The 15,618-nt window shown below is 43.2% G+C and overlaps 2 protein-coding genes across 7 annotated transcripts in view; both read right to left on the bottom strand.

Moving 5' to 3' along the window:
- Positions 1–15,618, bottom strand: part of STK17B (serine/threonine kinase 17b) — a 113,863-nt gene that overhangs the window by 62,253 nt on the left and 35,992 nt on the right. The window lies entirely within an intron of this gene.
- Positions 875–15,618, bottom strand: part of HECW2 (HECT, C2 and WW domain containing E3 ubiquitin protein ligase 2) — a 192,798-nt gene continuing 178,054 nt past the window's right edge. For 4 of the 6 annotated variants that reach the window (XM_079975784.1, XM_079975785.1, XM_079975787.1 and 1 more), the window contains 5 exons: positions 14,549–14,695; positions 12,649–12,763; positions 10,153–10,238; positions 7,431–7,543; positions 875–2,696 (listed from right to left, as the gene is read on the bottom strand). In XM_079975784.1, coding sequence (XP_079831910.1) covers positions 2,585–2,696; positions 7,431–7,543; positions 10,153–10,238; positions 12,649–12,763; positions 14,549–14,695 — 573 coding nt within the window. In that variant the 3' untranslated portion in view covers positions 875–2,584. Of the gene's footprint in view, positions 2,697–7,430; positions 7,544–10,152; positions 10,239–12,648; positions 12,764–14,234; positions 14,490–14,548; positions 14,696–15,618 lie in introns of those variants that run through there. The other 2 variants (XM_079975788.1, XM_079975789.1) reach the window with 2 other exon arrangements.

The following is a 15,618-nucleotide window of genomic DNA, read 5'->3' as shown; positions in this document are numbered from 1 at the left end:
GGACCCGTTATGAAATTACATGTCTGGAGCTTAATAGACTCTTCCTAAACTTTTAAGGGAATCAAATAATTTTTTTTTTTTAAAAAAATCATTTTTGTCTTTCAGGATGACCCCTGTATCACCAGCTGCCACCTCCACTCCCAACAGAACCAAGCTTCTAAGCGGAGAGTGTGCAAGGCTAGTCTTTATTTTTGACTTTTGCTATGCTGGGCTTCGACGGGACGTGGGTGGCGCTGTGGTTTAAACCTCAGAGCCCAGGACTTGCTGATCAGAAGGTTGGCGGTTTGAATCCCCGTGACGGGGTGAGCTCCCGTTGCTCGGTCCCAGCTCCTGCCAACCTAGCAGTTTGAAAGCATGCCAGTGAGAGTAGATAAATAGGTACTGCTCTGGTAGGAAGGTAAACAGTGTTTCTTTGCGCTGCTCTGGTTTGCCACAAGTGGCCTAGTCATGCTGGCCTCATGACCCGGAAGCTGTACGCCGGCTCCCAGGGCCAGTAAAGCGAGATGAGCACTGCAACCCCAGAGTCGGTCACGACTGGACCTAATGGTCAGGGGTCCCTTTACCTTTACCTTTATGCTGGGCTTCAGGTGAGCAGGAGATTGATCTCACAGCAGAGACAACTATGAAGAGCATACGTGGAACACCCATCAACAGCAACGTGAAGAGGGAGAAAGCTCTGCGGTTACTCCTAGTCTCAGATCTGTCTCCCTCGCAGCAAGGACTTGCAAAGCCAAAGGTACCATCTAGGCTAGCAGGTCCTAGAAACTTTTGTTTCGGCGGAATGTGTTGCTTTTTAATGATCACGGGAATAAAAGGAAAACCGTGGATACCATGCTCCCCACTGCAACACATGAAATTGGCCTTCAGCATGGGAGATTCTTGCGAGGAATAGGCTCAAACCTTTTAATGTTTCTGAAATTAAATGCTTGTTTGACATGGTGGATTCATGCTTTCAGATATATCATAGAAAAAAGTAGTTCATTTTAATAAACATTGTTTAAGAAAACTACTCAGTGAAAATGCAGGCTTAGAAAGACACTAGAAACAGTTTACATCTTGGAGATGGTTCGCTGCTAAACGTGAGTGAAGGTTCCTAAGCGAAGGTTCGTCCTTTTTAAGTGCTGACCATCTTGTGTGTTTTTTTCTTTTCTTTTCCAGATCCTCTGTAGTGCTTGTAAGAGTGCTGTACAAAAGAAAAATGTTTGCAGGGAAAATATGAAATATCTGTATTCAACACTATTCCATAAAGTTAGTTAATGGATGAAAAAGGAAAACCAAAACAAATAAAAATACATTTGAAATAAATGCATATTACACATTATACATGTAGTGAGCCTTACAAAATTATTACTTAATGTGCACAGTCCTGATATTATCTACAGACATGGCACTGTGAAGAAAGCTCTGTTTCTTAAAGCAGCTACTTCTTACAGGTTTGTACGAGTGATGCAGTTTTCGGCCAGTCAGTTCACAATGTCCCTTTGACTTTGGTACATTCAGTGCAAAAAATAGTTTCGGGAATATCTTACCCTTATAAAAATAAAAGGCATATATATATATTTGTATTTATATTTATATATGTATGTATCCCTTGAGAGTGCTTATAGAATCAAACACAAGAACGATATCTATTTAAGCATGGAAAAGTGAAAAGAACTCCAAAAAAAGGTAGTTTGTCCTCTATTTTCTTATTTACAATTTAAGGAAATCAATATCATGATTTTACAAAAATAAACAAAAGTTACTGTGTAAGAGGTTGTTTTTTTTCCTGATATGCTGTGGTAAAGTCTAGTAGTTGTTTTTTTTAAAAAAGGAACACTTTTCATGCAGTATAAAGCATTAAATCAATCATTTTTCTCTTATAGTAGCTCATCTTTTGCTAAAGACACTATTTGCATATACATTTGTACAACCTACCTAACTGCAAGTCATTCCTGCTGCCAACTTCCTTCATATTAAGCCCCAGAAAATTTGATCTTTACGGTGCACACCATGCAGGCACTCAAAGTCTTAGGTAAAGCAGGTATAGCATATTTTAGTACTGTATTGTATATGACATAAAGTAGTGTACCATTGGGAATTAACTTCTATCATATTAAAAACCACGCACACCAGCATTTTTCATTTGACTTCCTACTATTTAGCAGTGGGCTAAAAAAAACCCCCAAACTTCGTATGTCATCTTGAACTCTGTTCAAATACTTGGGTGAAATCCATTTTTGAGATAGGGAAGATTTATGCGGTAGCCCTGATGCTGCTCAACACTTGTTGTCCTGTCTCTTTATTCTTAAATTATACCAAATATTAAAGTTTGGTGGTCAGAAGAAAAAAAGAAAGAAAGAGGTCAATTGGAGAACTGTAGGTGTCCCCCTACAGAATACATCCCTTGTTATGTGCTTGTGTGAATCTTTCAGAGCTTGTAAGAGCTCCCCAATCTAGCCTTGCTCACTCACTCACGAAATTCCATCACACAAACTGTATTGTAAAACAAGTTTTCCTCCAGGAAATGCAATGCAGGCATTCATGTATCCTTTGAGGAACGGTCCACGAAAGGTCCAAGATGCTGGGCACTACGGTTTGTGTTTTACTCGAGTCCAAATGTGCTTGTCTCTTCAACGGCCGTCAACAGCTTCTCATACAGCATGGAAAACGATGGGTACGGCGGGAGATCAAGACGATTGAAACACGTATGAGCTCTGGGGAAGAACAAGAGGCAGGGGGAAAGTGAGTGGAATTCAGAAATTTATTCCAAAAAATCAGCAGAAAAACTGGTAATAAGAGCTTTCCCCATCATACCCTGATTTAGTACTTGGTTGTGTGAATTGTTCACACAAACACAGCAGGGATGTGGGGTGCAGAAGCCCCAAATTACTCAAGAATTACCCAACCTCCAGATGTGGTTGGATTCTAGCTCCTATCAGCCCCAGTTAGCAGAGCTTATAGCAGATGGAGCCCGACATATGCTCTCCACCTCTTCCATAGCTAAAGGAGCCTTCGTGTATCCATGAAGTATGGAGAAGCCAGGGCCTTCTCAGTGATGGCTCTGACCTGGTGGAACGCGCTGTTCCATGAGACTAGGGCCCTGCAGGATTTAACTTCCTTCCGCAGGGCCTGTAAGACAGAGCTATTCCGCCTGGCTTTCAATTTGAACTTAGCCTGATCTTTTATTCTCCTTCTTTCCCTTTTTATGAAGATTACCCGCTTTGGGATCCCACAGCTAATTCTCCCCTGGTCTCCTCTCTGGCCCAAAAGGACTAATTTAGCCAGCTAGCCCTGGTGATCATCTAATATTTATTGGACGGATTTCCCCCCTAAATTGATTTTTGAATTGTGAATTTATTGTTATTCATGTTTTATACTGTATTTTATGCTGTTTTTTTTGGGGTTTTTTTTGCATTAATTAAGTGTTTTAAATTTGTTGTTAGCCGCCCTGAGCCCAGTTTTCTGAACTGGGAAGGGCGGGGAATAAATAAATAAATAAATAAATAAATAAATAAATAAATAATATTTTCCCATTCAGCAGAATTCCTATGTCACTGAAGCATTCCAATGGGCAATAAAACCCAACAGCAAAGTTCAAAGGAATCACACAAGGCACTGGTCACGATATATAAGAAGGCAACTACACACGGTGTGGTCCAGCCATGGTTCCTGGCCCCGTGTCTGCTCCATCCTCACATTCAAGAGCAGTGGGAGAGCCTAACAAAATTGGCATGGAGAGAGCTGAATTACAGGTACGCGCACCCCCCTCTATCCTCCTTATCCGGGGCGACACACCCCATTTCCCCGCTTGAGGTGGAACAGGAATGCTGTCCCGCTCCGCCGCCTCCACCAAGAGACAGCGAAGTGACAGCAGCATCAGTGCTGATTTTGGGGGTGAGGCCTCCCACAATTTCAGTGACACCTTGCCACAAATCTGTGCCAGTAGCACTTCTTCACTAGCAGCAGAGGCAGCGGGGCAGCTACGGGAGCACTGTCTCAAGGCCTTCCGGTGGCCTCACTTCGCCTCATGGCTATGCCAGCCCTATCCTCTGCACTCTTTTTTTTTTTTTAAAAAAAAATAAAATTTATTAGTATTTTCCACACAACAACAACAACACGAAAGATATCTACAGTGGTCCCCCGCAAGACGAATGCCTCGCAAGACGGAAAACCCGCTAGACGAAAGGGTTTTCCGTTTTGGAGGCGCTTCGCAAAACGAATTTCCCTATGGGTTTGCTTCGCAAGACGAAAATGTCTTGCGAGTTCCTGCGGGTTTCCCCCCCTTTCCCCCCCTTTTCCTAAGGCGCTAAGCCACTTATCAGCTGATCTGCTGATAAGCCGCTTAACAGCTGATCGCTAAAAGCCGCTAAACCACTAATAGCGCTAATCTGTTAAGCTGTCAATGGGCTTGCTTCGCAAGATGAAAAAACCGCTATACGAAAAGCCTCACGGAACGGATTAATTTCGTCTTGCGAGGCACCACTGTACATTCAACAGATATCAACATTCAAAAACTAAAGAAAGCAACAACAACAAAAAACAAATCCATATCTTACAAGTTAATATTATAAACACTAAAACAACAAGACATTGACTTCCACCAATCCAACAGCACCTCCTTTATCTCTCATTGTGTCTTCCTGTTTTCTTTATCATCTCTATTCTAACATCAGGGATGCGGGTGGCGCTGTGGGTAAAATCTCAGTGCCTAGGACCTGCTGATCGTAAGGTCGGCGGTTCGAATCCCCGCGGCGGGATGAGCTCCCGTCGTTCAGTCCCAGCTCCTGCCCACCTAGCAGTTCTAAAGCACCCCTAAGTGCAAGTAGATAAATAGGTACTGCTTTATAGCGGGAAGGTAAACGGCGTTTCCGTGTGCAGCGCTGGTGCCGGCTCGCCAGAGCAGCTTCGTCACGCTGGCCACGTGACCCGGAAGTGTCTTCGGACGGCACCAGCTCACGGCCTCTAGAGCGAGATGAGCACGCAACCCTAGAGTCGGACACGACTGGCCTGTACGGGCAGGGGTACCTTTACCTTTACCTATCCTAACATCTAGATATAAATACCTCTTTCATATCCTTTCACTTCACAAGGTTATTCCAGACTCAGCCAGATTTCTGTCCTCGAACCATGACTTTTGAGGTATTCATTTAGGCACTCCCATTCTTTTTTTACTTCACTTTTTGGTTTTTGTCTTATTATGTCTGTCAATTTGGCTAATTCTAAGTATTCTGAAAGCTTACATAGCCACTCTCCCCTAGTGGGTATCCTCTGCACTCTTATCAATGCAGACATCTTCTGCTGGTCCAGCTCTAAAATTGGAAGTGGGGGGCAAGAGAGTACGAAAAAATGATGCAGTGCAAGGAAAGGAAAGGGCTCAGTTCCTCTCACCAATACAGCTATTTTAAAAAAGCAGGTGTGTTAGATGTGAATGGTACAGACATGTGAACAGCAATGGCTGCCCTCACCACGTCATTGTATGACCCTACTTCACCCCAGAAACCTACGAGGATGAGTGTAATCCTGATATGCTTCAGCAGGTCAGATCTTAAGAAAATATTTGCTGCCTGAGAGAGCTGGGCCCACGAGAGCGCAAAAGGCCATATTTTAAATAGTAATAGCGAAGAGCCAGTTGACACCCAATGATGCTTCCTGTCTCTTAATATTAGGCAGCCTAAGCCAACACTCTGCTGTGTTTGCAATGGAAAGCCTTTGAAGCAGGTACAGCCCAGGGCTGAAGGAGCCAGGGAACTTATAAAAACAAATCACTTTTCATTCAGCTCAGAACTGAGGTTGAGACGGTCACTTGGTTTAGAGGGGGATCAAGGCGCCGTTCCTTGAAAGTTTTGCAGCGGGGGGGATGGGGGTGGGTTGTTATCTCACGCTTTGTTTAAACAAACTCTCGCACGCTTACAAATACCTCTAAATCACGCTGAGGTTGTGGCCCCAGTGTCAGCAAAGCAGGAGCGCTGGGCATTAAAAAGACCCGATTTGTCTCCAGGAAAACTTCCTCCGCACACACGGGGGGTTGCTAAAATTATTTGTTTTGTAGCGTACACTGCGCGAAGGTCAAGTTCTTTCACCACAGCCGTTCTCACTGAAACTGTGACGTAGATAGGTACCTGCTCTTTCTACTCCCACCAGCGGAGAGCCCGGGCTGAGAGATAATGGTTTGCTTAAGGTTGCCTGCTGCTAGTACTACCGAGGATATTCATGGCATTGCTGGGTTACCAGAGGTGAACTTGCTACCTCTTCCCACACATTCTTTCACTGTGCAGAATAGAAAGCTCCATTAGCCAAGGATAGGATCGCCTGGCAGCGCCAGCCTGTTTGGGTCTTTTGACTTGGCGATGCAGGAAAACAGCACTTATTTATCTATTATTTAGCAAACATTATGCACCGCTTACTAAAATAAAAGACCTATAAGTGGTCTACAGAATGTGGCCTCTCTACACCCACCAGTGTATACAAGAAGCCAGAAAAACCACAACAGATCATTCTCATCCAAATATCCTGAAATCTTTGTATTTGCTCTAAAAGCAGCACTTTCACCCTTTTGGTTTTGCCCATAATGGATGAATTTGATGGAACGAGGTACCCCAGGTGCTTGGATACATCAACATTTAGAATCTCTTTCAGAATTACAAAATCATACAAAGTTTAATCTTGGTTGGGCAGAGTATCAAACAGTGTAATTAATATACTGCCAAAAATCTTTGGTGTGTTTTTTTATTGCTTCTGATAACATACCCTTGATAGTAGATGCTTTAACTCTTATTTGATCACCAAATATCATTTTGATTTTTTTTTTAAAAAAACAACAAATAAACTTTCAAGAGTTTCAGCTAGAGTGCTTTACTAAAAATAAAATAAAATCAAAGAGAGCATTGGAATGACAAATATCACTCAAAACTGTTATTATGCAGCCAATCTCTCCTCTGTCTCTTTGGTTTGTACTCTATTTTAACCATAGTGGCTGTGATGACCCACATAGTTTTGTTTACAAGCTTCTGTGACATCATCATGTCAGGTGTAGAACCTTAGCTGCTAAGGGTTGCCACAGCTAATAAGAGTAAATTGGAATGTGGGCAAATAAGTAAAAGAACGAAAGAGAGAAAAGGGGGAGGGAGAAGAGAAGAATTGCATCAAAGCAAAGCAGAGTTGCTTGCACTGATTTCGGAAAATTGCTGAAGATGGGGGCACATTCTGAGAATAAAAGAACAAAAACTAGTTTCAGTTTAGCTCTAAGCAGAACTGAGGTCCAGAGCTTTTCTTGAGGCAGCTCTATTCAATCTGTCCATTGGCTTCTAAAGATGTGTTCCCATAATTCTAAAAGTTGATGATAGAGATAACTCGGCTTATCAGTTAAGACAGCATGGTTTTCCCATAGAAACCTGAATTATTAAATACCAAGTGGATTTATGTTTCAGGAAACTCAAGTGTTATTTTACCTGGGCAGAGCAGTGATCTTCCCCCATTTTTCTACACAGAATCTTCTTGGTCCATTGCTCCCCCGCAGAGAAGCAAAACCTTCATAAGGTATACTAGATGTGCCTGTAACAAACTGAAATCCAAAGCAATACACCATAAATGATTATTGTGGAAAATAAGAAAAAGTTTTATCTAGTGTATGTTTGGGGCTGCCTCTTGCGTTATAAAGGCCAACACCCACCCACCCACCCCTTACTGACTTGTCCTATCTTTGAATATGTATCAATAGGTTTTTCTGTGAGTTGCAACTCACAGTGGTATGTGAAGAAAAAAAGCAAATTCCGCTTCACATTTGCAATTACTATTGATACATATTCAAAGACAGGACAAGAGCCAGTAAGATGACAAACTCGGTGGGACTTACATTCTATAAACATGCATAGCATTCAGCTGTTCACTTCTTGGAGCCAGCATTTGTTAGAATCAGCACAGGGCATGCTTTGACTATACAAGAAGCACTCAGGGCTTCAGATGGACCTGTAATTAGTTCCAGGGGGCTTTTGACTTGGGTTTCTCAAGTAGTTTCCTCCATGCCACAAGGAAAATGCAAAAGATGTTTGAACAGCAACCGTTATCGCAAAGAGGAGGGAAATCTCCTGTAGGCATATCCAGGCCCTTTGATGAAGGTAAACAGCTGTTTCCACGAGTCTGCCTAGCCAAGATATGGTACAGCTTTTGTAGGGTGCATACATTATCATCTTGGCAATGGATCAGGAAGGGAAATTTTGGTTGCCTGATTCTATTTCATTGAGCAAACAGTCCAAACCCCATGAACTGAACTCAGCATTAATTTACTTGCTTGTGTTTTCTTGTTTGTTCATTGTGCAGATGCAGAGACATTTTGTTTAGAGTATTATTGGGCTCAGCTTTGATCTTCTGCATAAAATTACGGTTCCAATGAAATTTTAGGCTATCAATTTTATCACACGATAGCATAGCGGCCGTCCCACGTAAGTTCCAGTGTTACCTCTACAGCAAGGCTGCCCATACAAAACTGCTTTGCCACAACCAGCTTCCATGTGTAAAACACAGGCCATGCGGCTGATCATGTGACTATTTCCCATGTCCATGTCAGTAGTTACAATGGAGGTTTGGCCTGATTCAGGCAACCCACATGGCTGGTGACCTTCTACATTACCAGGGTAACATGGGAAGTGAAAACAGGGAGGCAGCTTGCCATGTCACTAAGGTAACTTGCAAATTTAAGCACAAACAACACATAAGGGAGGAAAAAAATACAACAATTACTACGACAGTTTAATGTCCATCTGCTGCCAACAATGAATTCCACTAATGCTATGACTCCAGTCCCTTAAGGCCTAATGAAAAGGAGGGGAACCGCCGAGACTAATTTCATGCACCCCCTGGGCGTTTCTGGGGACTCTCCATCATTGAGGTGGTGGGTAAAGTTGGTGCTCAAGGCCACAGTTAAGTAAAAGAAACTGGCCCCAGAGGTGCTTGAGGAGGAACAGAGGTGGTTCCTGACTGAGGAAATTGGCTCTGGAGTGGGTGTGGCCTACCAACAGTTGAAGAGAAACAGGAGATATGGAAGATATGGAAGAAGAAGAAGAAGAGAAGAGTTTGGATTTGATATCCCGCTTTCTCACTACCCGAAGGAGTCTCAAAGCGGCTAACATTCTCCTTTCCCTTCCTCCCCCACAACAAACACTCTGTGAGGTGAGTGGGGCTGAGAGACTTCAGAGAAGTGTGACTGGCCCAAGGTCACCCAGCAGCTGCATGTGGAGGAGCGGGGACACGAACCCGGTTCACCAGATTACGAGTCTGCTGCTCTTAACCACTACATCACACTGGCACAAGCACACACACACACAAACAAAATATATGCAGTTACCAGGGCTGTAGCTAGGGGGTGGCGAGGTGGACCCCCGCCAGGGGCGCAGGCAATTGGAGGAGGCGTAAAATCGGCTTAAAAATATGTCCATAAATATAAATATTGATTATTGCCTCGTAAGAAATGGTTTTAAATAGAGAGTGAATTGAATGGGTGGGTGAGAGGGTTGGAGGAGAGGTGGAAAGAAGAGCTAATTTTTAACCACTACACCACACTGGCTCAGTCTCAGAGGAGACTGAGAAGCCTACTTCACTGTTGGTATAAAACATATGTTAAACAGCCATAGCAGTAGTTGAAGAAGCCTTATTTTTCCCTTATGTTGCTCCAATATGCATTATTCCAGGAGCTCCGGTGAGTTTCCTCATTACTTCCCTTTTCTGGCTTGGGGAATTCTGCTTGATGTTCTCCTCGCAGACATTTCTCTGTTTACATTTAGTCATTCCTTAATCACTTTTCAAAAACCCACAGCTAAGCAGAACACCCAGATGTTTTCTACTAGCAGCAACTCCAGTGAGCAGCATTTGAGGGAGTGAGATTGACCAAAGCTTCTATCCAAGTCACAAATATCACTACACCCCTAACAGCTGTTAAGTGCAGGAAATGCCACTGTGAATGCATCACTAATTTGCTGCTTCTACTGGAACCTGATTATCAAAATTCTAAACCGGAAGACAAAACACCCTAGAACTATAATTTCATTTATTAACCACGGGGGGGGGGGGGATCTAGAGGGAGGTGAGTGAGCTATTAAGCCATGAAACAGGGTTTTTTCCCCGTTACAGTTGCGTCAACCTAGATTGGACTGTTTGACATAACAATTGATCTCTTACCTGTAATAGCCTAAGTCGCTGTTCATTGTTGAATCTTTCTACAGCAGCCCAGAACCACCGAATTACGATATGATTGTCATGATATCCTGTTTGATGAGAATGAAGAGCAAAGCATTTGGGGTCATTTTACCAGAGAAGAAAAAAAGAAACGTGACATACCAAACATTAACGGGGTTCTAAGTTTAGGCATCAGAAATCAGCCTACATAGGAAAGATGCCTGCTACTATCCTAATTCCAACCTCCCTGCCATGGGAAAATCAATATTTTCATGGATTATTAAGGTTGTTTAATCAATTGAGGAAAAACCTACACAAAGCACCAGATGATGACATAGTAGTATTCACTTGGTTTGGGCACAGTTATCGCATTCGTCTCAAAACTGATTATGTCTTCTTATTGCGTTCTCTAGTCTAGTTATCCAAATACAAATGCACTGACAATGTTACCAAGTCTGGAAATTCTGAATATAGTTGGCAACAGCAAATGGGAAAGGATTGGGCTCCTGCTTCCGAAGATTTTTCAGGGGCCAAGCATCAGCTTTTACACCTGCTATAGGCACACACATTTTAAACTGGAGTACTATATCTGAAAACATGAAACTTAGAACTTTAGTGGATGTATCTGTAATCCTAGAGTCTGCCGTCCACTTGTTGATGGATTCCCACTCCCATCAACCCTAGCAACTATGGGAAATGGTCAGGGATGATGGGAGTTGTAGTCTAGCAACATCTAGAGAGCCACAGGTTACCAGTTCCTGGCCTTGAAAATAAAGATATTTGAGAACTGAAAGGAGATGCTGGTGTAAGATGATGATGATGATGATGATGATAATTTATTATTTATACCCCACCCATCTGGTGGGGTTTCCCCAGCCACTCTGGGCGGCTTCCAGTAAACACTAAAACACAGTAACGTATTAAACATTAAAAGCTTCCCTAAACAGGGCTGCCTCTAGATGTCTTCTAAAAGTTTGGTAGTTATTTTTCTCTTTGACAACTGGTGGGAGGGTGTTCCACAGGACAGGTGCCACTACCAAGAAGGCCATCTGCCTGGTTCCCTGTAACTTGGCTTCTCGCAGCGAGGGAACCGCCAGAAGGCCCTCGGCGCAGGACCTCAGTGTCCGGGCAGAACGATGGAGGTGGAGACGCTCCTTCAGGTATATTGGACCGAGGCCGTTTAGGGCTTTAAAGATCAGCACCAACACTTTGAATTGTGCATGGTAGATACACCAGATGTGCAGAAGAGGAAAGTCTGGTTGTGAGACAGTACAGGTAAGAAACCTGAATAGGAGGCATAACAAAGGAATAAAGGTGGAGGAATGAAACATATGTCAGTTTTCGTCTGTGAAATTTCAAGGGGGTGGCTCTGCTCTAACAGCGAAGATATATTGGCATACATATGTTTTGCTCATATTCTGGATTCTAGCTGTGTGTGAAATGTGGGATGTTGGAAAGAGCATGAGAAACAATAAATAAATGAAGATGGGGAAAACAGGGGCAAAATGGAAGAATAATGGTGCTAAGAAGCACAAGAGAAGGTAATGAAAAAGCTGTAAACAGCATGGGGCAACACAAATGAAGGTGAAAGCTTTCTGGGATTATGTACCGAAGCAAAGTCATACCAGATCCAATTTTTGAATGGACAGATATATCTGACAACCCATTTTTACAGGAAATGGTTCAAGGGTTTAATACTTTTTAAAAGTGGCACAGAAGAGGCATTAATGGTGGACGTATTACAAGAAATCGGAAAACGTTTTAAATGTATCTGATATATAATGGAGCAATCCTAAGTACGGAAGCCAGCGTATGGCTTAGCTATAGCAGCAGTTTAAATCCTAGCTGTACATATGAATGCATCAACTTTTTTAATAACTTTATTTTCATTTGAGTTCTAAACCAATGTTTGAGTGTTCAGTTGTGCATGCTGACATCTCAGATGATTTCTATCAAGGAGCTGATCCCAATGGTCCCGTCCCCCTGCCCTAAGATACCTTAAATCATTTTCAAAAGTGCCAGGAATGAACTCCAAATGTCAAAACTCAAAAGATATCTGCCACAGAAAATCTGAAGATGGAGGCTTCTCATCTTTCACTGGAGAGCCCTAACCTCTTTCAACTCTTGCCATCTTTATCATCTGTAAGAAATTAACGCTGAGCATACCTTTATATCTCCAGATTAACCTAGTTGGTCTCACCAGCTGCGCTGTTTTGAATTTTTACCTCTTTTATCAGATGAAATGCCCACCCCATTCCTAAAGCTAAGTGGGGGGAAATCCAAGCTCTCTGAAGTTAAGCTTAAAGTGTGAGCACCAGCTTTCTAAAATTACACTGCAACAGATGAAGGCCTGAAATTAAATTAGAATAGTTTACGGGACTCTTGGAAAAAAAAGAACTAACAGCAGCTTTACCTCTCCTGGTTTATACAGACTGTGACCACCCAGCCAGACTAACTGTAATCTAACTATGTACATATGTATATTTTAGTAGGTGTCACCTCCTCTGTATTCGGTGTTATTTCTCCAGTCACTTAAGTCGATTTCTGCCGTGCCAGCAATAACCAGCTCCAATTCTCTTGCATCAAATACAGACACCAGCCTCGCATCAACAACCTAGGAAAGAAAATAAACATAGCCAAATGGTATGTGCTGTTGTTTCTTTTTATTTTCTGCCCATTACTGTACAGGAACATAGTAAGTTGCCTTAACAAATCAAGGCATTTGTCCACCAGTACAGTGGTACCTAAAAGGGACGCAGGTGGTGCTGTGGGTTAACCACAGAGCCTAGGACTTGCTGATCAGAAGGTCAGCAGTTCAAATCCCCGTGACGGGGTGAGCTCCCGTTGCTCGGTCCCTGCTCCTGCCAACCTAGCAGTTCGAAGGCATGTCAAAGTGCAAGTAGATAAAAAGGTACCGCTCCGGCGGGAAGGTAAACGGTGTTTCCGTGTGCTGCTCTGGTTCGCCAGAAGTGGCTTAGTCATGCTGGCCACATGACCCGGAAGCTGTGCGCCGGCTCCCTCAGCCAATAAAGCGAGACGAGCGCCGCAACCCCAGAGTCGGTCACAACTGGACCTAATGGTCAGGGGTCCCTTTACCTTTACTTACAGTGGTACCTTGGTTCTCGAACTTAATCCGTTCCGGGAGGAACCATTCGAAAACCAAGGCGCGGCTTCCGATTGGCTGCAGGAGCTTCCTGCACTCAAGCGGAAGCCCCGTCAGATGTTCAGCTTCCGAAAAACGTTCGCAAACCAGAACACTTACTTCAGGGTTTGCGGCGTTCAGGAGCTGATTTGTTCGGCAACTAAGCAATTCGAGAACCAAGGTACGACTTCTTTGCCTACTCTGACTGGAAACAGTTTCCCAAGGTTTCAGACAGGAATCTTCCTGAGCCCTATCTGGAGATTCCAGCGGCTGAACCTGGCACCTTTCATATACAAAGCTCAGTGGTACAGCACATTTAAAAGCACATGCTATCTCCACTCTCCAAAGCTCATAATGCTATCATTTTGTGCGGAACATCTGGATGAAGCAGTTAAGTTTTTAAAGAAAAATACTTGGGGTTTCCCCCATCCATCAGTATTTGCAAAGCAAAATTATAAAGCAAGGAATAATAAAATAACTTCAGGATAAAGGAGATCAGTAGTGCAACCTCAGTACTAATGTGCTCCAAACAGGGTTTACTCCACTGCTATTAGATTCCCAGGAACCACTAATAAATTGAGAGTTTCTGCATCCTACAACAATAGGGTTTTTTTTTAATGCGTTAGCACAGATTATGTGGATAGTGGGGGGTGGGCGGGGATGAGGAAGGAGTCAGCAAGATGGCAGGTCCTTGGTCTCTGAAAGGGTTACTGCTAGCACAAATTGCCACTGACTGCTAGAGATAGATGAAGGTGCTTGCCATGGTAATATCCAGAATCCTTATGAGCTTGTGCTTGGGAATAGGTCACTGGTCACCAACTCCAAGAGGGAGTTGGTGACCAATGACCTATTCCCAAGCACGAATTCTTAAGGATCCTGGACCGAGCTGGCCTCAAAAGTCTACGTAATAACCCCAGTACAATATTCTAAACATACATTGAAATGCTATGTCCAGACTAAATGATTGGCTCCTCAACTCATGCATTAGTTGCTGACTGCCAGCAGTACGAATAGTGATCATTACATTTCCCAGTTCCTTACAAAAGGTAGCCTTTATTACTTGACTCCGCGGCTTTAATGATGAATTCTGCACATGCAGTAGTACCAATGACAATGCAATGCTTTTCAGGACAATTTAGTCAGTTGTGGGAGATGCATTAATCATGGCTCGCGAATAATCCTGCTGAATGGTGCAATGCTTTGGGGAACATAAAACACTGAAAACATAATCAGAATGTTTTTTTGGGGGGGTTTTACCTCGTAAAAGCCACGCACTAGACTCTCTGTTTGCTGCACAACACCTCTCTCAATTCTCCATTTCACCATCCTCTCTATATATTCCTTCTTGTTCTTCTCTGTGACTGGGATGTTGGCACCTCCAGGCTTCAGTTCTCGTTCAGTAATCTTAAAAGGCAAACCACCACCAAAACGTTAGGAAGAAGGATCTGTTGCAAGCTGAGTTTCTTATATTATCAAGCTGTACTTATTCCCCCAATGGCAGATTCTTATTTGAAGTGGTGAAACCCAGGCAGCTTAAAAAAAGAGGAGCTGAAAACTCCCTCTTGGGCCAGTGGTATCAAGTACAAAGCAGGAAATCCCGCCCCCAACCCCTCCAAAGAGATATATACAAACAAGCCTTCACATTCTAAAGAGAGAGATTGAAATGAAGCTTTCTAATATTGACAAACACACTGCAACAAGAAGTCACATGCAACACATGCAAAGAAAAATTTCAAATCACTCCTTCCCATCCTGGCAAGTTAATAGCACAGAGTTGCAAAAGTATTCAATAATAATAATAATAATAATAATAATAATAATAATAGTATTTATACCCCGCCCATCTATGTATACTGATTCATAGCAATACTGCTGTAGGCTTAAGAGGTGCCAAAGAAATGCCTCCACGTGCTCAGAGCTCAACAACACTGTGACAACTTCTTTGAGCATCCATTAGGCAGGTCAACTCAAATCACCTCCCACGGGAGTGCTGAGTCTGCATTGGCACCACTGGCAATGACATAGGAAGCTGCCACACAATCCATTTTGCGGGTAGATGCTGTGATGTGGAGCCCAGACCATGCATGTCTATTTTTGGCAGCAGCACTTTAACGGTAACATATGAATCAGGCCTCAAGTTGCAAGCTCCTTACCCAGCTTCAAGAATCCCCGGGGAAAATTTGCCCACTGTCTGCTAAGTTTGGGGATTCCTCTACAATGGAGTGGCTCTGCCAGAGTGGTGAAGAGAAAGCCTGGCACCCTCAGTTGCTACCGAGACACCCAATGGACTGAAGTGCAAAGCTGGGCACTCAACTCTTACAAATCTC

This window comes from Podarcis cretensis (genome assembly GCF_951804945.1).
Source record: "Podarcis cretensis genome assembly, chromosome: 1".
Taxonomy (NCBI): Eukaryota; Metazoa; Chordata; class Lepidosauria; order Squamata; family Lacertidae; genus Podarcis; species Podarcis cretensis.
This window is presented reverse-complemented; position numbering and strand designations above follow the sequence as displayed.